At 46.8% G+C, this 21,085-nt stretch overlaps 2 protein-coding genes across 2 annotated transcripts in view; both read left to right on the top strand.

Moving 5' to 3' along the window:
• The first annotated feature begins 741 nt into the window (after positions 1-741).
• Positions 742-4,511, top strand: LOC132224159 (melanoma-associated antigen 10-like). The gene is made up of 3 exons (XM_059679264.1): positions 742-1,045; positions 1,977-2,083; positions 3,245-4,511. Exon 3 carries the CDS (start codon positions 3,319-3,321, stop codon positions 4,057-4,059), a length of 741 nt encoding a protein of 246 aa, XP_059535247.1. The 5' UTR covers positions 742-1,045; positions 1,977-2,083; positions 3,245-3,318; the 3' UTR covers positions 4,060-4,511.
• A 6,845-nt stretch (positions 4,512-11,356) lies between these two features.
• The window catches only part of LOC132225186 (transmembrane protein 185A), a 42,450-nt gene continuing 32,721 nt past the window's right edge, over positions 11,357-21,085 (top strand). The window contains exon 1 of the mRNA XM_059680474.1: positions 11,357-11,547. Within this exon, the coding sequence (XP_059536457.1) occupies positions 11,510-11,547 (38 nt within the window). The 5' untranslated portion in view covers positions 11,357-11,509. The remainder of the gene's footprint in view (positions 11,548-21,085) is intronic.

Here is a 21,085-nt window from a genome sequence, read left to right as displayed (position 1 = left end):
TCTTCATTTTCTCTTGATTCTTACATAGGTTGTTGATTTTCTCATGCAGCTGGTTTACAAACTGTATGGTCCTTCCTCTGAATTCTTTTTCTGACATTGCATGCCGCTATTTCATTTAATTCCTTTTCTGGCAATTCCTCCCTTTCTTTCCTTTGGGGGTTGTTTCTTTTTCTCCCCATTTTTGCTTTCACCAAGGGGTCCATGTGCCGAGTCGTGTGGGGCCTGTGTCTGAATCGGTGGGCTTGGCAGGAGGGTCGCTCACTCCAAGACTCACCAGAGGGCCCAGGTGTTGGGTAGCTGGGTAGGGCCTGTGGCTGAAGTGGCAGGATTGGCAGGAGGGGGGCAAACTCTGTGGCTCACAAGATCCTGTGGCCAGGGAGTCTGGAGTGCCAGTGTCTGTGGGTCTGCAGATGAGGTAACAGGTCTTTGGCTGGAGTGGCTGTAGGGTCCTGTATGGTGTCTGAGGCCAGTCTGGGTGGTGGTAAGGCTGGGCTCCTAGTCACAAAAGCTCTCCCCTTCAAGATGTGTCATTTCTGTGCCAGAGCCATCCGCTCGAGTAGTGCTTGCAGGGGTAGCAGTGTCCCCCGCCCCCCCCCCCTCTATTATAGCCTGGTCTGCCAGCCCCCGAGACTCCGGCAGGATCTAACTGTCCCTCACACACACACACCACGTCCACACACTCCCCTTTTGCTCACTCATTCACTCAGTCACACTTTCTTCCCTCCCTACCATCCTGCCAGCTGCCATCTTGACTCTCCCATCTATACTACTTTGAACAATAAAGATAGAAACTTTTAAAAAGTGTAGGGCCTCTGGTCCACAGAACAGAGTGTAGAGATGCTTCCCCGAGCCAAGTGGTATTTCAGGGCTTCACATCTGGGCCCATGAAACTCTGGGTTTTATTATAATGAACAGGACCTTGGTTATGCAGAGAGAGGACCCAGGGCCTGCCAGAGTCAAGATGAGGACCTGGAGGGAGGACTGAGTGGATCCAGGAACCCCCAACTAGAGGCCCCACAAAAGCTCACTCTTGGTTTTAGCCCTGGTAGGCACCATGAATGCTTTCATAAATAATGGTCACTGACTTTCACCCCGGAAGTCTGAGAGAGGTGAGGGCCACATCAGAGAGGCTGGCAACAGGCCCATAGAGGGAAGAGGCCCAGTCTTGCATAGAATCAAGTTATTGACCTAAAAGAGGACTGGGGGCTCCCACAGAATCCAGATTTGCCTCTGCTGTCAGCACCCTGAGTCCTGGAGGCTGAGTTGTCTGGCTGAGTACCATTTCCCAGAAACCATCAGCCCCCACCACTTCAGAGAACTCTGGAGCCAAGGACAAGGTCAGAAAGGAGCAAGTTGAGGTTTGTAGTCATGGCCCAGTCTTTACCTGGAAACAAGGTGAGGATGAGAGGAAGGGTTAAACACTCCAAGGAATTTTTCAGTCCCCTGCTGGTAGCCTGGCTATCCCCTGGCTTGGTTGCCTGATGTAATAGCCACAGACTTCACTTGAGGTCTATGAGAGGCCTTGATCTGTGAGGACCTGGGTCTGAGAAAAATGTGAGGTCAAGGGAGGGAAGTGTCTCACGATCTTCCAGGTGACAATGTGCTGACCTTTTGTGAAACCTGAATGTGCACCGACTTCTCAGAAATGGAAGGATGAAACAAAGTCCAGATGTCCCCTGTTCTCAGACCTGAAAGAAGAATGTTGGCTTTAAGTGGCATTCTCTTTTCTATCATGGACAGGAAAGTGGGGAGTCATCAAAGAGGAGAGGTTTTGGTGGGAGAGGTCAAGAGTTCCAAGAGGAGGGCCTGGAAAAAGGGCAGGTCCTGGCAAGAGTAAAAGTGAATAATCTACAGGGGTACTTGGCCAATCCAACCAGGATAGAGAGCCCTGTCTCTGCTGCTAGACTTTTGTGATGTTGACAGGGGTAGGGATGATTTGGGGCATGGATATGAAACTGTCTCACTTTGTTCTGTAGTCTCTTAGGGAGGTGAGGACCTTGGTCTGAGAGGACAACATCAGGTCATTTGAGGAAGTACACCTGTTCAACTGAGAGCAGAGTCCTACGTCCTGCCAAGAGTCAAGGTGAGGTCCCTAAAGGTGGAAAGAGTATAGCCCAATCTCCAGAACAAAGTGGGTGCCCCCCCCCAAAAAAAAATCTTGTCTTTTCCTATTGTGAGCCCTGGAAACCATGTGCAGGGCTTTCAGGCTGGGCCTCTTTCCATTTTCACCTCCATGGACCCAGGAATGGCAGGGCCTTGATCTACTGATCTGGACTCAAGCTAGGTGAGGCAGGAAGCCAGGCCCCATAGATTATGGCCACACATTGCTGTCCCTTGACGGCAATGATAAGCCCCTATACAGGTGCTTCGAAATATGGGGACCTCTCACTTCTCTTAAGTTTCAGGGATGTGTGTTCTTGTTGTAAGAGTGTGATCTCAGGAAAGCAGGGGGTGGGGTGGGAGAAGCAGGCCTTCAGTGGGTACAGAAGGATCATTCCCCCATAAAGAGACTTTATACCCTCCCACCCTACAGGACCACTGTCAGACCCAGTATCTCCAAATGTGCTAGCTGCACCCTGAGGAGTCTTCTTACTTTCACCTTCAGGATCTTAGGGGGAAAGTTGCCCAGGCGGAGAGACCCCTGTGAGACCTAAGAACACCCTTATAGAGTAGCCCTAAAATTCTCCATTTTCAGAGCCACTGAGGGTGTGTTTCTCAGCTGAGGATACTCACATTCCCCCTCTTCTTTTTTCATCCTCATAGGAGGTGTGAGGATACTTTCCCCAATTGCTTTTTAGAGAGTGGAAGGGAGGGGGTAGAGAGAGAGAGAACGAGAGAGAAACATTGATGTGTTAATGACACATTCATTGGTTGCCTACCACAAGCGTCCAGGCCTGGAGCAGAGATTGTAACTGCAACTGAGATATGTGCTCTTGACCAGGAATTAAATGCTCTGGTGGGCAGGCTAATCCTCTAACCACTGAACCATGCCAGCAAGGGCCTCAGGTTCCCTCTCTTTATCCAACTGGTTGTTCCCCATGGCCCATCTCCTACCCACAGTCTGGTTGACGGCCAACACGAGTCATCATGCCTCTGGGTTAGAAAGGGATCTCTGTAATCTCAAGGAAGACCATCAGGACTCAAGGGAGAATCAAAGCCTGTTTGAAGTGCAGCTGTTTAGGAATGAGGACTTGGTTGTGTCTGTCTCCTTATCTTTGTCCCTCTCTGCCTTGTTCCCACGCAGCCTAGAGAAGGTGTGTGCTGCTGAGACACCAAGTCCTCCCCAGAGCCCTCTGGGTTCCTGACTCTGCCTCTGCCATGGCGGCCCCTGTGTGTAGCCAGTCTGAAGATGAGGGCTTCAGCAGCCAAGATGAACAGGAGACAAGCAGCAGAGAGGACTCTGGAGATGCTGAGTCGTCACTCCATGATGCCCTATATTTGAAGATGACTGAACTGGTGGAGTTTCTACTCCTGAAGTATCGTGCAAAGCAGCCAACTACTAAGGCAGAAATGCTGAGTAGAGTCATAAGAAAGTATCAGGACCACTTCCCTGAGATCTTCAGCCTAGCCTCTGAATGCATGCAGCTCCTCTTTGGCATTGATGTGAAGGAAGTGGACCCCAGCAACCTCACCTATGTCCTGGTCACCACTTTGGGGCTCACATATGATGGGATGGTGTCCAATGGGCAATCCATGCCCAACACTGGCCTCCTGGTCATGCTCCTGAGATTGATCCTTGCAGAGGGTGACTGTGCCCCTGAGGAGAATGTCTGGGAAGCACTGAATGTCATGGGTGTGTGTGATGGGAAGGAGCATTGGATCTATGGGGAGCCCAGGGAGCTCCTCACCAAAGTTTGGGTGCAGGAAAAGTACCTGGAGTACCGACAGGTGCCCAACAGTGATCCTGCACGCTATGAGTTCCTGTGGGGCCCTAGGGCCCACGCTGAGACCACCAAGTTGAAAGTCCTCAAGTTTTTTCTCAGAGATTATAGAAAGGATCCCAGGTCTATCCCATCCCTGTTTCAAGAGGCTCTGAGTGATGAGGAAGAGGGAGCCTGAACCAAGTTTCCCCCAGGCATGTTTCAGGCCCACATCTGACATGATGTGAGGCCAATTCTTCTCTGTGTTTGAGAAGGGGGTAGTCAACATTCTAGGTAGTGAGGCCCAGGGAAAGTTGGAGGAATAAAGGCTGTAGTATCTTTGGGTTTAGAAATTTATCCTTGATTTGTGTCGAAATTTTCAAATGTTGTTCCTTTCCATAGACGTTTCAGAAGCTTCAGTATCTAAGTTTGTGAATGACATTGACCATACATTTATTTGTACTATCTAGTTCAAAAGAAAGAGTTTTGCTGTTGTGTAACACAAATTGGGACACTTCCCATCCTACTCTGTGATCCCAAACTAGATAATATGGCATTGGAAAAAGATTTCCTTGGAAATGTGAAAGACCTCATCGGTACAAACAATGGGTTCACGAAACAAAAATAAAAGCAAAAGGTTGTTAATTCTTATTTCTGATCCTTTTTTTGTCTGTCTTTCTATGAAACAAACTGTATAAGGATCCTTGGATTTGCTTGGTTCGTTCAAGAAAGTGGAGGGATTTAATCTGAATAAAGATGGTTCAGTGGTTCATTTAATCCCTAGACTGAGCCTATGTCCTCTGGAAGGCCCTGTGTTAGTAGTGGGGACACCAACATAAGCAGGGCACACCCACACACAGGATGATAGTTTAGGAGCCACAGTCATGTGAGGAAAGTGGTGAGGTGTCCCCTAAGTTCCATAGAACAAGTAATAGAAGGGGAGAGGCAGTGGGGCTCCAGGGGACAGCACTCAAGTGTAAATGGCTTGAGCCAGGACAGCTTGGGGCTTTGGGAAGCTGTGTTTCCCTTGTGGGGGTTGATTGTAAAGAGGCTGGGTGGTGGCAGTGGCTAGACTGTGCAGATGGTGTATCTTGGACGTAAACGTCTGAAATGGAGAATTGCTCTGAATTTCCTTCTGGATCATGTATAAATCAGAGAGAAAAATCCACCCCAGTCAGGAAGGGAAGGTTGTCTGTCCTGTGCTTCTGTCTCATTTCAGAAGAACACAGTGAAGAGATAGGTGTTTTATCCCCATTAACTACAAGGATTTCCTGAGCAATAAGGGTCTTGCTCCTTAAAACAATGCCCCTAAGTTACTGGACATGCACTCTTTTTTTCTGGCCTGGGAAAGCCAGGGCTGACTCCATTGAATTGACAATTTATTACAGTTACCTTCAGTTTACCTCGGTCAACTATAAGCAAGTGCTGGATATTAGTGAGATGACAGGAAGGAAAATAGGTGGTTTTAATGGAAGGGTAGCTGCAAAGAGGAAAGAAGTTGGTATTGGACTGGAATTCTGGGGGCTTTGTGTTGGTTGCACCCTGTTTTTGAGAGTCCACACCCACAAAGAATAGTCTATCTTTTAGGAGGAAATTTCAGCAAGCAGCCATTTTGGCTCATTTACTATTTAGTTTCTAATTGGGCTCTGAGATCTTTGATTGACCAGAGAAACACATTTTCAAAGGAGAGATTGGTAGTGTCTGGGGTCAAAACTATATAAGAAATAGCTACTAACTACTGTAAATCCAATATACACCAGTTACCTTGTTCATGTACACTCAGAAATGTGGAAGGCAGCAGAGACCCACAGGTAGATATTGTGATATTGAACAGGAAGAAAGGAGAAAATCCACAGCCTCATGAGATTTCAGGGGGTATTGCTATGGAAAGTGCAGAAAGGTCCTCTGGAATTAAGAGGGTGAGCTTTCTCTGCTGAGATGTGTAGAATGATTTGAAAATTACATGTGATGGGGGATTTGAAGCATCTTTCACATAGTAGTGGGGGGCACTGGAAAAAGATGGAGAATTTCAAGGGAAATGTGACTTTCTGAGAAAGTCCTCCCAGAAATGGAGGGGATTTTGTCACCACAGATTACAGCAACTATATTTTGGAGCTTCTACCATGCAACTGTTGACTGGGAGATGTCAAGTGCTCATCCTCACCTTGTTTTCCTCTTCCCTGAATGAATGGGGACCCTGCATTGCCAGTAATCTTGTACTTAGCAAGGGCTGTGTGATGACCCTTTGCCACTGAATGTTGAGCAGCAGCATTGTTTATCACAGCAATTTCTACAGAAGGCTGCACAGGGTCTGCGGATTCATTCTTAGGCCATGAGAATGCAGACACAGAGCAGTGTGCTAGTTCACCCAGAGACTTAAGCCACGCACATTTTCCCTTGAGAAGTGAGATGCCAGATTGTGTGCCTTTAAGGCCCTGGGCAGGGATGGGGATGTTTAAAAGAGGAGCCGGCCCACTGGTAGCTGGCTGCGGGAATTCCTTCATGCCTACTGCATCCCTAGGCTCCTGAGCTTCTCCAATCTACCCCTCAGTGCTGTGATGAGTGGTGATAAGGAGGCAGGCAGCCAACTGGCTCTGTTGGCATGGTGGTGTCCTCATTCTGGGTCCCTGCCCATTGCCCCCATCACCACTGCTCTCCACTCTCTCTTCACCCTGGCCCCAGTCTGCACATCTTAGGGCTTTGCTCTTCCTGTGTCCCCAGTAATGATGTTCATGTGCAGTTATCTTCATATGACAGCCCCAGAAGAGTATCCCCTTTCAGCCAGTATGATTCAGGCAAAGCTGGCAGGATGTGAGATATCTTCCTGGGGAGTTTCCTAGTGATGGATAAATAATAATCATTGTCATGTGACTAATCACTGTGACTGCAAGTTATTTTCTATATATATAAAAGGCTAATATGCTAATTGTCCATCTAACCAGTGGCTATGACGCACACTGACCACCAGGCGACAGACACTCAGTGCAGGAGCTTCTGTGATGCTCACTGGCCATTTACAGAGAAATGGCACTGCAGACCTGCCGCCCACAAAGCAACACTTGGCTTCCCCCAAGTGGACACAGTCCCTGCCACCACCCCAGAGCAACACCCCACCAAATTGCAGCCAACGCTGCTGAGACCCCCTGGTGAAAAATGTGGCCCACAGCTCAGCCCTGCCCAGAAACGGTGGCTGTGGGCACTGAGTAATGATGTCACGTAGCAATAACTAACCTTCTTGCAGTTTCTTCAGCCCAGGGACACAACTTGCTTTATAGCCAGGTGCAAACATTTCACACTTTAACCAACTGTCCGTGAAGCATTTTCCTGTTCCTCATCTCATTTGATCCTCACAGAAGTCCTGGAATAGGTAGATCAGAGACTCGGTGGAATCCTACTTTCTTTTCATTAGCCAGAAAAGGGAGATTTAGAAAGCTTAGAAATTGACCCAACTGAAAAGAAGTAAGAAATGGCAGACCTTGAAAATGACTTCAGGTTTTTGTCACTGTGCAGACTATAGTTAAATACTGCTGCAGTTAAATATTTTACGCACTGTTCTCCCTGCGTGATCTACAATAATAATCTGCTTCATGTTGATATTTACTGCTGTGTTGCTGGCAGTTACCTGAAAGAGAATTTGGGGTGCTTCACTGGGCTGGGAAAAGTTTAGCTAAATTAGAAAACAGGTCTAATTAAGCAAGTTTATACATATATATATATATATATAAAGCTCTCACTGGGGCCAATTGCACACATGGATTTCCATCTGTCATTGTCAATTGTGAATTTGGTTGACACTTCTATTATAGAGAAAGGGTGAATAGCAATATTAAAATATTTATTCTAATTAATTTCCTTTCAATGTGCATGAATTTGTGCACCAGGCCACCAGTTTTCAAATAATTCCCATGGTTATGCTCAAATGCTTGATTAAACTGATGGTCTTATTCAGGTGATTATTAGGGGTTGGTGTCTGAGGATGAGGCTGAGGGTAGAGAGGGTGGCAAGGGTGCCTTGTCAGTCACCCACAAAACCAGCTTGGATCTTGTGTTCCAAACAGGCAATTTGAGCAGAGGAAGGTAGAAGATGGCAGGGGTGGTCAACAGGATGTCCCCTCCCAGGCCCCAGATACCTGAGAGCCAAGTGAGAATTTGGAAAGGACCTGAACAGAGGAGGGCTTTAGGGTCCAGGGATGCAGGCTTGGAAGATGCTCAGCAATCCCAGGAGAGTTGGAACGAGGAACACCCACCAGATTCCATCTGAGTTGCCCTGGACTGGCCTGTGGAAGAACTCAGGGCAGATGCAGCAGGAGATGAGCTGGAACCCTCGGGACATCATGAAATGAGTGTCCTTGGGACAAGTGCCAGGACCAGAACCCTGTGGGGCACTGCAGGATGAAAGTAGGAACACCAAATGCCCATTCCTGGAGGGAACTGATTGGTGTGAGATAGTGCTCACACAAGGAGGCTATGGACCACAGGGCAGGGACAGCTTGAACATCCTGAGAATTTCCCAGGTTCTTCAGGGAGGACTTTTCAGGGTACAGAAACCTGTAATGTAGCCTCTGCAAACACACATCACCCAGTTGTCTGGCCAGTCCTGATGATGTTGGGGCAGAGTACACAAGAGCTTTACTGCCTATCAGCAGGAATGTTCTGACATTTTTTTAGATGCCCTGAGCCTGCCCCATGAGTGGCTGGTGTGATGGGTCTCAGCCTTGGTCCTGCTCCCATAAGAAATCACCATTCCCGAGCATGAGTGTGCGGGGCGGGGGGGCTGGAGGAAGGTTGGGGGTTAATGGGGGGGATGAGGACACATTTGTAATACCTTAACTAATAAAAAAAATTAAAAAAACAAAGAAAGAAATCACCATTCCCCTGCCAGGACTATAGCCTGCTCTGAACTCCAGCCTCCTGAGCAAGGTGCTGACTTCCTGCTTGGCTCTCACCTAACGTCCTCTGCAGGAACTATGTGTGGCAGCTGTCCTGGGAGAGTAATTGGTCCCAGGTCTTAGCCTGTCTTTGGTCCCTTTGCTGGGATTTGGCATAAGGATAGGGGTGGGCTCATTGCGGAGTGGCAGGATGTAGTGTGTGACACCAGTGGGTATCCACAAGGCAGAATCAGAGGCAAAGCCATGTTTGCCCAGCACCAGAGATCCTATCCAAAAGGGCCTCATAGATACCCCCTGTGGATGCAAGAGAGTATAGTCCCTGTGGGTACTGTGCAGGAGACTGCTGACCTGCCATGTGCCTGACCTCCAGCCTGCCCCGGGGTGTGAGCCACAGGACAACTTTGCTTTCCTTGAAAGCACAGCAAATTTGAAGCAGTGCGGTACAAATACTTCTGGAAAATTGGGTATGTGAGGCCTTGGTTAAGTCCTATTATTGCCATATATCCTCGTGGACAGGGCTGTATGTTCTCCTTGGCAATTTGTCAGAACAAAAGAATACATGGACAATTTGTTGTGTATTCGTGTCCTATTCCCTAGGCCAGTGGCTGGCAAACTGCTGCTCAGCAAACTGTGGCTTGCGAGCCACATGCGGCTCTTTGGCCCCTTGAGTGTGGCTCTTCCACAAAATACCGACTTCTGCGCATGGGCCACGAAGTTTCAACTGCACTGTACGTGTGTGCCCGCACCTGGTATTTTGTGGAAGAGCCACACTCAAGGGGCCAAAGAGCTGCATGTGGCTCGTAAGCCACAGTTTGCCAACCACTGGCCTAGGCTAAACAGTACCCCCTGACGTGGTCATCTCTGGGCCCACTGTGGTCCTTCAGAGCAGAGGGTTCAGCTGTGTGACTCCTTGTAACTTCACCAAAGTAGTACCTGCCATCAAGGCTCTGGGGACACTGACAGCTTGCCTGGTCTCTATGAAACTCTTGAAAGGGCAACAATGCCTATTAGTCAAGTGTCCTATCAGACAAACAATTTTACTCCTTATTGCCTTTTTGGGGTGAGTCTGACAGTAATTAAGATGGCACTGGCCACTGTCAAGTACGTCTTTCTAGCTGCGTGTGGGTTACAAGTTCAGCCAGAACCCCCCCCCCAACCCCCCAGTTGCATCTTTACTCCTACATCCTTGCTAGCTGGGTGGCTCAGGGCACATTCTACAAGCTTTTCTGTGCCTCAGCATTCTCTCCTGTATTTAAATGTTCATTGGGAACCTCCTAAGGGTTGGTTGACTCTGCCTGAAGGATAGGCAGGGGAGGTGGACCCAAAACTCTGGTGCTTCAGCAGTTGACAAACTTGATTTAGAGTACTCATCCTTAAAACAAGCTCATATAATAATACCCATTTCCCAGTGGGTTTGGGAAGCCAAATTACTACTTGTGAGATGTTTTCAGGTTCTCAGAAGAAAGGTGATACATCACAGCAAATATGCCTATCATAATTGTGATCTTCTGAAGCTGCCTCAGGGCTTACCTGTATAAAATTTCCATTCATGAAATTGTGGTATTGTAACAACGACTATTATCCACAATACCAGAGTAATGTCTAAAGTATTGCTGTGTTCATGGAAAACTCTTAAATAATCCAGAAGGAAATGAAGAAGGGAGACTAAGTCACCTGCTGTGAGCTTGTCCTGCTCTCCAGTTCCAAAAGTAAACAGACTCCCTGAGGAGGTAGACAACTGTAAGAGCACCAAACAACAACAGCATTCTTAGGGCACCTAGTGTGTATCATGCAAGTTGTCATAGAATGTTCCCAACACGTTTAGAAAGTAGGTTTTATTATCTCTGCAGAGGAGAAAAATTGAGGCTCAAAGATGTTGACTTGTCCAATGAAGATGAACCTGGGAGTTGAAATAGATGGTCTGCAATGGGGACAGAGGCCAGATGTAAGGTGACCAAAAAGTCTAGGCAGGAGCCAAGGAGTCTCTGAATTAGGTTAGCAAAGCAAGGATGATTCCCAGATTTCCAGTTTGGGCATCCCCCACCCCCACCGGTGAATGTCTGCTGCTAAAGGAGAAGGCAACCTAGTAGGGGTAGGCCTTAGGGAGGGAAGATGACTTTGGTGCAGGGTAACCTGAGTTTGGGTAGGCCAGCATATCCCTTTGAGCTGGTCTGCGCCTTGGGAGGGAAGCTGAGAAGCAAACGTTGGAGTCACTGACACATCTGAGTAGTGAAGCCTGGGATAAGATCGCCAAAATGCAACTTCTCACCTTTGGCCACTTCTTCCCTTTCCCTAGGAGGCTCAGTACTCACTAGGAGAAATGTCCAGAAGGCAGCATGGGTCAAGGCAGGTGTCCTGGAAGACCTTACTGCAGGCCTCCTAAGCGGCTGCTCCCTCCCCGCAAGTCTGCACCTGGTCAGCGTCCTCCTTGGGCTCTTCGCCCCTCCCTAGGACCCCGGTCTCCACCAGCCTCTAGACCCCAAAGTCTCCTCAGCACGCCAGGAAGGGAAAGGGTCAGGGACTGGCATAGCTCAAGAGCCAGGCTCTTCACAGGGTGGAGGGGCGGGGCCTAGGGCGCATGCGCGACTGCTGTACGGCATCCCGGAAGGAGGGGCGGGAGGCGGTGGCTCTGGTTTCTCAGGGTGGCAGCGGCAGCAGCGGGGACGCGGCTGGCGCGCGGGCACCATGAACCCGTTGTAAAGCGCAGGCTGCGCGGGGGGGGCGGGGGGAGGAGGAGGCCGCCGCGGTGAAGTTCTCCGCCATGAACCTGAGGGGCCTCTTCCAGGACTTCAACCCGAGGTGAGGCGCTGCGGGCTCGGCTCTAGGGAGGCTCACCGGCGCTAAGCCGCAGGGAGAGAGGCAGGGCACCTGCAGCTCCGGGCGCCTGCCTGAGCTTCCCTGCCGGTGCGAGAGACTCTCCGGGAAAACAGTTGGTCTGGGCCCAGGCCCGCTTCCTCCTCCCGCGCCCGGTGCCTTCAGTCCTCTGGCCTGTGGCACAATCTACTCTCCCGGCCAGGAACCCCGGTCTTCTTGGCGTGCCCTCTCTTATTGCTGTCCCAACGTCCCCCTCTCAGTTCCAGCTTTTCGCACCCCTCTGCCTGCCCCCTATTCCCCTCACAAGGGCCATTTCACTTGCCCGCACTCCCCTATCCCACAGGTCTTCTCAGCCTTTGAGGTTTCCTTGGAGGTAAGCCCATTCCTCCCTTGTTTGCTTCTTTGTGGGGCAGATATCTGAAACGTTGAATCCTTGGAGTCGGTGCCAGGGTATGGCAATACCTTACATAATGCCTTTGGGGGTGAACCTTACAGTTTTCCATACGGGTTTTCTCATACGTTCACTCTAAGTTTATTTGCAGGAGGTAGATATTGCTGTCCTATTTCCCAGTGGGGGAATAACAGTGGACAATATGGAGAGAACACTGGCTAAAGAATCAAGCATCTGTCCTTGCACTTGCCCAAATGTTCTGTAACTGTTCCCTCCCCCAGGCTATGCGCTCCCTAAAGCAGGGACCATCTCCTGATCATCTCACTGTCCCTAGCACCTCCCATCATGTCTGACAAATAGTAGGCACTTATGAAATATTAGGGAACCTAACCGGGCCATGAGACCTGGATTGGAGACAAGGCCATATGTAACTAGGTGATTCTCTGCTCATATGAAAAATAAGGAGTTGACCTAATTGATCTCTAAAGTCCACTACTCTATGAAGGCTGTGCTTATTTCCCTTATTTGCTGGTTGGAAGCCATGCACTCAATAAACCTTTTGTATGCGAGGTCTTATGCCAGGTGCTTCAGATGCTGGGATGTTCCAGCTTGGGGGTGGAGAAGGGCATGTAAATAGATGGTTTACAGCACCGTGCAGTATTGTACCGTGGGAGCCCACTATCTGGGCCGCTTATGGGGAATGAAAGAAAGTCTGAGGTGGGAGGGAGAAAGACATAGAGAGTGTTGAGAGTGCAGTCTCCTTAGGGACAGAGACATTTTAAGCTATGAGCCATTGTGACTTCCTAGGTGCTTTTGTTCCTCTTTGAGCACTACTGAGTTCATATTTGGGTCTGGAGTGACAAAGTCCCAGTCACTGTAGTCATGATTTTTTTGGCCTGAAGGCACTCTACATAGAGGATCTTGTTGAGAGCAGGTTACTGAAAACAAACTGCAGTGTCTTCCTCTGCTGCTTGTAGGAGTTAGGGCTGGGTTTCAGGATTGGTGCTGGAGTTGGACAGGCCTTGTGTGTTTGCATTGTTTGGTGAGGGTAGTAAGATATGTCAAACCTGAATTGTTTTTTGTCCTTGGACTACTCCTTTATCTGTCCATTTTATCTGTATAATGACCATAATCTCTTAGCAGGATAGAGAGGCCAAATTAATGATTGAGCACAAAGTGCTTTACAAATGGAAAGATCCACGACTATATTTTGTAAGGTGATAGATAATTCAGAAGTCACAAAGAACTTTGAGGAGTAATCTAACTGGCTTTCAGAGTTGCCAAAGCAAAATAGTGCTGCACAGATACTATCTTTAGCTATTTTCCCCCCACTAGCATCTTGTGCCCTCAAAAAATTGGTATATGAAAATTACAATGAACGATTAGGTATCTAAACAGATTTGTAGTAATCATCAGCATATTTATCAACACTTTAATTCTACTTGAAAAGTTTAAAAATCTTTTATAGGGTGCCATTTTCCTGAATCAATGGGAGTGAATGGTATTACCCCACAGTGGTGACTGCTAAGACAGTGGCCAGGGAATATCAGCAAGTCTGATATATATATTTTTAGCTGGTGGTGTGTCATGTCTTGTGGGCACATCTAGTTTTTTACATTGTTCTTTAGTCTTGTTCCATGAGGAGTAGGGCCCTCCAGACAACTAGAAAGCAACCTGAGGTGTTTAGACAAGAGATATCTTGTGCTAGGACCTCAAACTTTATCACCGCTGCCTTGCTCCCTTGCCTCTAATTTAGAACCAGTTCAACATCTCCTTCTCACCCCAGGACTTTGGCACATACTGTACTCTTTGCTGGAGATTTTCCCCTCTTCTCTCTTCTCCTGTCCTCCTGGCCTAGTTAACTCCTATTTATCCTTAAGATCTCAGCTCACTTCAAAGCTCTTCTGACTTTCCCGACCAGGTCCATTGAGTCAATTTTGTACTATCTGTGTAGCATGCTGTATTTCTCCATCGTAGTACTTATTTGTACCCTTATATTTGTGTGTTTATTTGACTAATGCCTGTCTCCCCTACTAAATTATCCCCTACTATAGTCCTCTCCTATAAGCTCCATAGGGCCAGGGCCAGGGCTCCATTCATTATGGTACCATGCATACCTGCAATAGTATCTGGCTCAAGAAATACTTGTGGAATGAATGAACGAATTACTCTCCAGAGCCTATAAGAGAAGTCTAGAAATGCTTCTTTCAGTCACTGCTTTCCTGGTGGTCTGTGGCCTGGTTCTCTTTCCTCTCATCCTCTTCCCTCCTTTAGAAAGCAGCCATTCCACTGCAGAGACAGGAAAGGCGATGACACTAAGGAGGGATGTGACTGCCTTTGTTTCTTGGATTATGTGTGTCACAGAAATAGTCACTATCATGGTTTGGTGGTCCCAATTCATGGGCCATGGCTCCAGATCTCCTTTCCAACCTTTTGATCCTGGCCAGTCTGAATTCGCTACTGTATTGCCAACACTCTGAAAAACTACAGTGACAGAGAATGATTCACAATTGTCAACACTCAGTTGCATAAGACTGGTGACCCTCTGCCTGTTTCCATCTGGCATAGAACTGGTTGGTCATGAACTACTTCTTAGTTACACAGGTTAGGACTTGCTGAAACAGATTCACTGGACGGACCAAGTCCTTCCTTGCATGCTTGAGGCTTCCTAACAGCTAAGGAGCTTATTCATTGAATTAGCAAACTATTAGAAGTATACAGAATTGGCAAACTCTGACTCCAAGGTGTTCCTGAGAGGTAGAGGTCTGGAAGTAGGTGGCATTCAGTTATCACCCTGCCCTCCCCATGAAGCACTGGGATTTTCTGCTGTCTTGGTGGAATCACTGGCTCAGAGGAGGACCTTTAGCCCTGGTAGCCAGGCAGTGCTTGAAGGCTGTGAGGACTCTGCTAGGCATTCTGAGTTGTCTGCAGTGAGCTCCTGACAGAGAGTGGTGCATCGTACAGGTATGCTGGATTGAGAAAAAAGCTGAGGAACCCTGCTGTAGGGATTCCTTCCAGTGGGTGTGGAGTACTGAGGAGTTCAGTAGTGTTTAAAAACTTCCATGTGCTGCAACTTACAAAGTTATTCTGGAGTCTAAGTTATCTTGTCTCTTATTTGAAGTCAGGAAAAAATGAAATGTGATTTCTGGTAATTATTAATAAAAGGCAGCTACCTGGCCTTTAACAGTCTATTTGTAAAAGATTCATATTTAAAGCATTCATTACTCAAATATCTCCCAAGTTTCTGCTGTGTGCCAAGACATGTGCTCTGTGCTCTAAGTACAAAAAGAAATTGGACATAGTCCCTCTCCATGCTCAAGCCTAAAAGAAGCAGAAATGGAGAGAGAAATTCTGGCTCAACACAGGATGAGGCATTCCAGAGACAGGAACCAAATGTGTGAAAACACAAGGGGCAGAGCCACTAATTCTGTCTGGAGCATGCTGGGAAGGTTCCACAGCTCGATCTTGAAGGGTATAATTATAGGGTTTTGTCAGCCCAGAGGGCAGGAAAGGTACAAAGTATGCAAAGGCACGGGTTCATGGGAGGGCAGGGTATGTTCAGACAGTGGTGAAATGTCAGTGTACTGGGAATACTGCTAGTTACATGTGCCATGTAATTTAAAAATGCTGTACACAGTGTTAACAATTACTTAAAATATTATTCACATATTATGTTTTTTAAAGACAGCGCTAAGTATATGTCAGTACTGTGAATGAACTACTCACCACCCAGATGTCTGTTTACCTGTCATTCTGTCATCTCAAAGCACCTGTAGTAAGAAAAGTCTCTTGATTATACTGAGGTTATTATTAGTAATAGCAGTGACTTATGTGGCACCTACCATATGCCAGGCACAGTGTCAGTATTTTGTATCTATTATCTTGAATCTTTACAACAACCTTGCTAGCTAGATATCAGCCTTATTTTGTAGTCTTAGAGATCTTGTGACTTCCCTAAAGTCACACAGGCAATAAGGGGCCAAACCAGGATTCTAATACAAGTAGATCTACTTCTGAAGGTTGTGCTTATTCCTGCATGCCATACTAATCTCTAATTTAGTGACAGTCTCCCCCACCCCACGACATAGTATGTCCATTATACTGAGGAGCCTTCTGTTTATGAGTTAACTAATTAAATAAAGGGAACCTTATTCAGAGTTTATACATCCAAATGTGTATCATCCTCCAAAGAAGCTACTTAGGGAAAAGAGAAATATATACAGAGTGGGGCAAAAGTAGTTTACAGTTCATATGGGAAATAATACAATAATCCTATATAATAAAAGGCTAGTATGCAAATCGACCAAAGGGTGGAACAACCAGTCGCTATGACGCGCACTGACCACCAGGGGGCAGATGATCCACGCAGGGGCTGCCCCCTGGTGGTCAGTGTGCTCCCACACGCAATGGTGGTGGCGGGAGCCTCTCCAGCCTCCGCTGCAGGCAGGCGGTAAGGAGTGAGGGGTCCCGGACTGCGAGAGCCCCAGACTGTGAGAGGGATGTCTGACTACTAGGAGCAGGCTAAGCCATTGGTTGGACATCCCCCAAGGGCTCCTGGACTGCGAGAGGGTGCAGACTGGGCTGAGGGACCCCCCCCCCCCCAGTGCATGAATTTCATGCACTGGGTCTCTAGTTAATAAATGATTCAAGAATAAACTTTTTTTATGTACTCACAACTGTCAGTGTACTTTTGCCCCACCCTGTATGTACATCTATTCCATTGCTTACACTCCTTGTTACATATCTGAAATTTCCTTTGGAATCAGATTACAAATCATATAAGGAAATGTTTTCTTGTTCTGTAATCATATATAGTTTTGAACTCAAATAATGCCACCTAGTTTGATCACACATCTTATTCACTAAACTTGACTCTGACTTTTGGTTGTTTCTGAAAATTGAATATCATCTTGGTCAAGTTTTGACAGCAATGAAGATATTCAGAAGAACAGACTGCATGCTCTCAAGTGATTCCAGGAGGCACACTCTAAAGATGGTTTGAGCAAAGAAGTGGAATAGTGCATTGCATCCCAGGGGAACTGTTTAAAGGAGACAAGTCTCATTTGAATGTATAATTTCTGGTTTTAAAAATATTTTTCTTATACTTGGCAATTACACACATATTTTTCTTGGCTGTGAGTTCTTTGAAGGCCAGGATGTTGAGGCATTCAACAAATGTACTGATGAGTGATGTTAAGTGTAAGTAGACATATACCACTGGAGACTTTGTTGTAGGGGAGAAACAGTGGGTTGGAGGAGTTTTAGTAGGTTTCCTAGGACTCCGGGGTTAAGCTTGCCAATATTGAGCTTGGGGTTTCTAATTGCCTTGCCTGATTATAGTTCATGTCCATACAAGGTGACCAGAATTTAACATGAAAGCCTTGACTTAAGCTCTGGAGATGGGGTCTTTATAACTGATGATTTGTACTGTGTCCTAATAGGGAGAAGAGTCTCTTGGTTATATTAAGACCTAACAGTGAGAAAAATGATTGCTAAATGAGATTGTTACAGCTGTTCTGTTTTATAAAAAACTAATGGCCCGGTGCATGGAATTCATGCACATTAAAAGAAGAGAATTAATGCGAAGAAATATTATAATATTGCTATTTGCCCTTTTTCTATAATAGAAGTGTCAGAGATGAAAGAAAATTAGTAAAATGTATATAAACTCTCCCTCCTGTCAGAGTCTGGGGCGCTCCGCGGGGCCTAGAGTCAAGTCCCCACCCACCACCCTCACGCGCTTTGAAAAACGCACGAGAACCAGACCCAGCGGATCCCACCCCCATTGGGTGAGACCTAGACCTGGCTGGCCACACTGCCGTCAAGCCCCTCCGGGCGGGGGGCACAGCCTCATGTTTCCTGGCCCGGCCCCGGGGGGGGGTGCGGCCTGAGGTCCCCCATCAAGCCCCGCCAGTCAAGGAGCGTGGCTTGAGGTCCCCATCAAGCCCCGGCGGGCAAGGGGTACAGCCTGAGGTCCACTGTCAAGCCCCACCAGGCAAGGGGCACAGCCTGAGGTCCCCTGGCCTGGAGCTGGGGCAGGGGGCACGGTCTGAGGTCTCCTGGCCCAGAGTTGGGGTGGGGGGCATGGCCTGAGGTCCCCCATCAAGCCCCACCAGGCAAGGGGCTCAGCCTGAGGTCCCCTGTCAAGACCTGCTGGGCGGGGGGCACAGCCTGAGGTCTCCCGGGCCTGGTGCTGGGGCGGGGGGGGGGGCGCAGTCTGGGTCACCCGGCCCGGAGCCAGGGCAGGGGTCCCCCGTCAAGACCCACTGGGTGAGAGGTGTGGCCTGAGGTACCCTGTCAAGCCCTGCTAGCGGGGTCACAGCCTGAATTCCCCCGGCCCAGTGCTGGGGCGGGGGACACAGTCTGAGGTCTCCCGACCCAGAGCCAGGGCAGGGGGCATGGCCTGAGGTCCCCATCAAGTCCAGCCCCCTCCCCCACCCCACAGCGTCATACCAGTGCTGAATGGGGATGCACACAGGCAGCATGACCTTAGGGCTGGGTACAGAAGTCCCTGCCCCTGGCCCTGCCCACAGACTGGTCGTGGCTGGGACACTGTAATGGACAAATTAGCATATTACCTCTTCATTATATAGATGGGTGTAGCAACTAAACTAAGTAAAATTGATTATTGGCGCAGGGCTTTCACTTTGCTTATATTAACATATTGATTGATATATGAGCAGCCTGATGAGGAGACAGGCTTAGGCCCAGGTTGTTCCACCCACGACCACACAGTTTTGTGCAGTCCTGGGCTTCTTATAGTCCTCTTTAAAAGTGATTTGTTTTTATTTGGCTTTTGTGCTTCCTTATATCTATTGGTTAGATGTTCTTAAACATTTTTATCTTAATAAAACCAGTTAAAATGGCCACTAAAAGACATTAAATTTGGTTAGTAAGATTATGCTCAGTGTTTGGGACAGTGTCAGCAGATCGTCAGTTGGGGTCATTGTCTGAAGTGTTAGACATAGAAGCACCCACAGGGATATGTCACCCAGAGCATTCATGTGTGTGCATGTGTGCCTGTTCTAGTTAAGCCAGCAGCTTTCACTGGAGAAAATGGAAGGGTCTAGAAAGAGTTCAGCTGCATTCTTTTGATTTGCAGAAAACAGATACTAGAACATTTACACTCATAGAGTCATCTCTTTACTAGGTATATTCCCTCCCTTCTTCTCTCCCTCTCTCAATTCCTTTCCCCTCCCCACAACGTGGAGAGAGAATCTGAGCCTCAAGCCAAGGCTCCATATAGATTTTAGAGAGGATACTAACTTTGTAGTTTGATCCATGTCAGACTACTAATGATCATATGCTAGCATTACTTATTCAGATGAAGAGTGGAATAAATCTATTTTAAAGGTGTGATTGAACAAGTGAAATTTAGGAAATAGTGGTTAGTGCCAGAATATCCATTGGAACCTCCATTTTTTGGTTTGTGAAGAACCAAGCAAAGTTTATTTTATACTTGTTCTCTAGTCTGAATGTTTCTTGCAAAGTAACACAGAGTAGTGTTGGCTTTGACCATGGTTTTTTTCTTAAAAAATAACTTTTCTTATCACTGTGTTATTGCTGTAGCCTATTTTCTTCTTGCCTGTCAGGTTTGTAATTTCCTATTTAGTATGCAGTATTTTTTTAAAAAACTTGGTTCTGGCTGGGTAGCTCAGTTGGCTGGAGAATTGTCCCCATACGCCAGTGTTGCAGGTTTTATCCCTGGTCAGGGCACATACAGGAATCAAGCACTGAATGCATGCATGGGTAGAAAACAATATCAATGTTTCTATCTCTCTTTCTCTAAAATCAATGGATAAAGATTTTTTAAAGGTGATTGTATTGTTTTTTTCAATCAAATGTGTAGTTTGTTTATTTTTTTCCCCCCAAAGAACCAGTTATTGGTGTAACTTCATTCCGTTTTTGTATCTATCTTTCTACTTTTAGTTTTATTATTTTTTGGCTTCTTTGTGTTCCCGCTCACCCCTAAATTTCTTAGACACTCGGTTCACTAGTTTTTCCTTTGCCTCACTTTTCTTTCTTTTTTTTTTCCGCTTCCATTTACACCTTTTGAGTGGACACATTTTCTCTGAGTTTTGCTTTGGCAGCAGTCCAAGCAAGTATTTTGATATTTCAGTTGTGTTTTAGCAGTATTTTAAATACTCTGTGATAATTTTGTATTTCATCCTTGATTTAGTCCTTACTTCAAGAAGGAAACTAACATTCATTGACTATTACCTGCTTGATACCAAACCCTGCAATAAATGCTTTCTGATAGTTATTTAGTCCTTCTTAGCACTGCCTGGTAGAGGTTGTATTATCTATCTGCCTTTTGCTTGTGAGAAACCTGAAGTTCAAATGAAGTTGCACAAATAATCTCTTCAACACTACTATACTGCTTAACAGACCCAGATAGTTAGACCATTTTCAGTCTGTTTTTGTCAGTTTATTATGAATTGCATAGAATTTCTGCCTCGCGATCTCTACCAATTACAGTCTAGCTTGCACACTCTTCTATACCTTCTGTCACCCTTCTTCCCAGACAATCTTCAGTGGCTTTCTATTGCCCATTAATAAATTCAAAGGAGTTTACCTTGTTATTTAATTCCCCTACCTTCTTATCCCAGCCTGCCTTTCCCTTATTTCCTCAGGTGCCTTTTCTCCTGCCTCTCCAGCACCCTACCCCACAAAATTCAGAGAATGTACTCCATGTGTTCCAGTCTCCTGGATACAAAAGACTGTCTCCTACTTTAAAAAAATCTTATCCCTTTGCCTAGAATTCCCTCTCCCCAACCTACTGACCCAATCCCACCTCCTTTCACAGCTCTTCCAGGGAAGTTAAACTTCCATGTCTTTACCATGGTATATATAGTTACTGTTGATCGATAGTCCCCCTCTGCTCCTATTAATCTTTGAGCATCTTCAGGGCAGAGACTGTTTTTTCATCATCTTTGTATATCTCACACATTGTAGGCACTCCAACAGTTTTTTTTTAAATTTTAAATTAGATTTGTGTTTATTGTGTATCAGTGCCCCATGATTCTTTACCCCCTTCTGGAAAAATCTGTCTGCATGTAAAGAAAGCATTTTTTTTTTGTCCTGCTACTTAATTCTCTCGATAGAACCATGCTATTTTTATCTACTTGAGTG

This window comes from Myotis daubentonii, chromosome X, assembly GCF_963259705.1.
Source record: "Myotis daubentonii chromosome X, mMyoDau2.1, whole genome shotgun sequence".
Taxonomy (NCBI): Eukaryota; Metazoa; Chordata; class Mammalia; order Chiroptera; family Vespertilionidae; genus Myotis; species Myotis daubentonii.
The sequence above is the reverse complement of the archived record's forward strand: the minus strand, read 5'-3'. Positions and strand labels throughout refer to the sequence as shown.

Excerpts from the sequence above, each read along its gene's own strand:
- LOC132224159 (XM_059679264.1), top strand. The coding sequence starts at position 3,319 with ATGGCGGCCCCTGTGTGTAGCCAGTCTGAAGATGAGGGCTTCAGCAGC.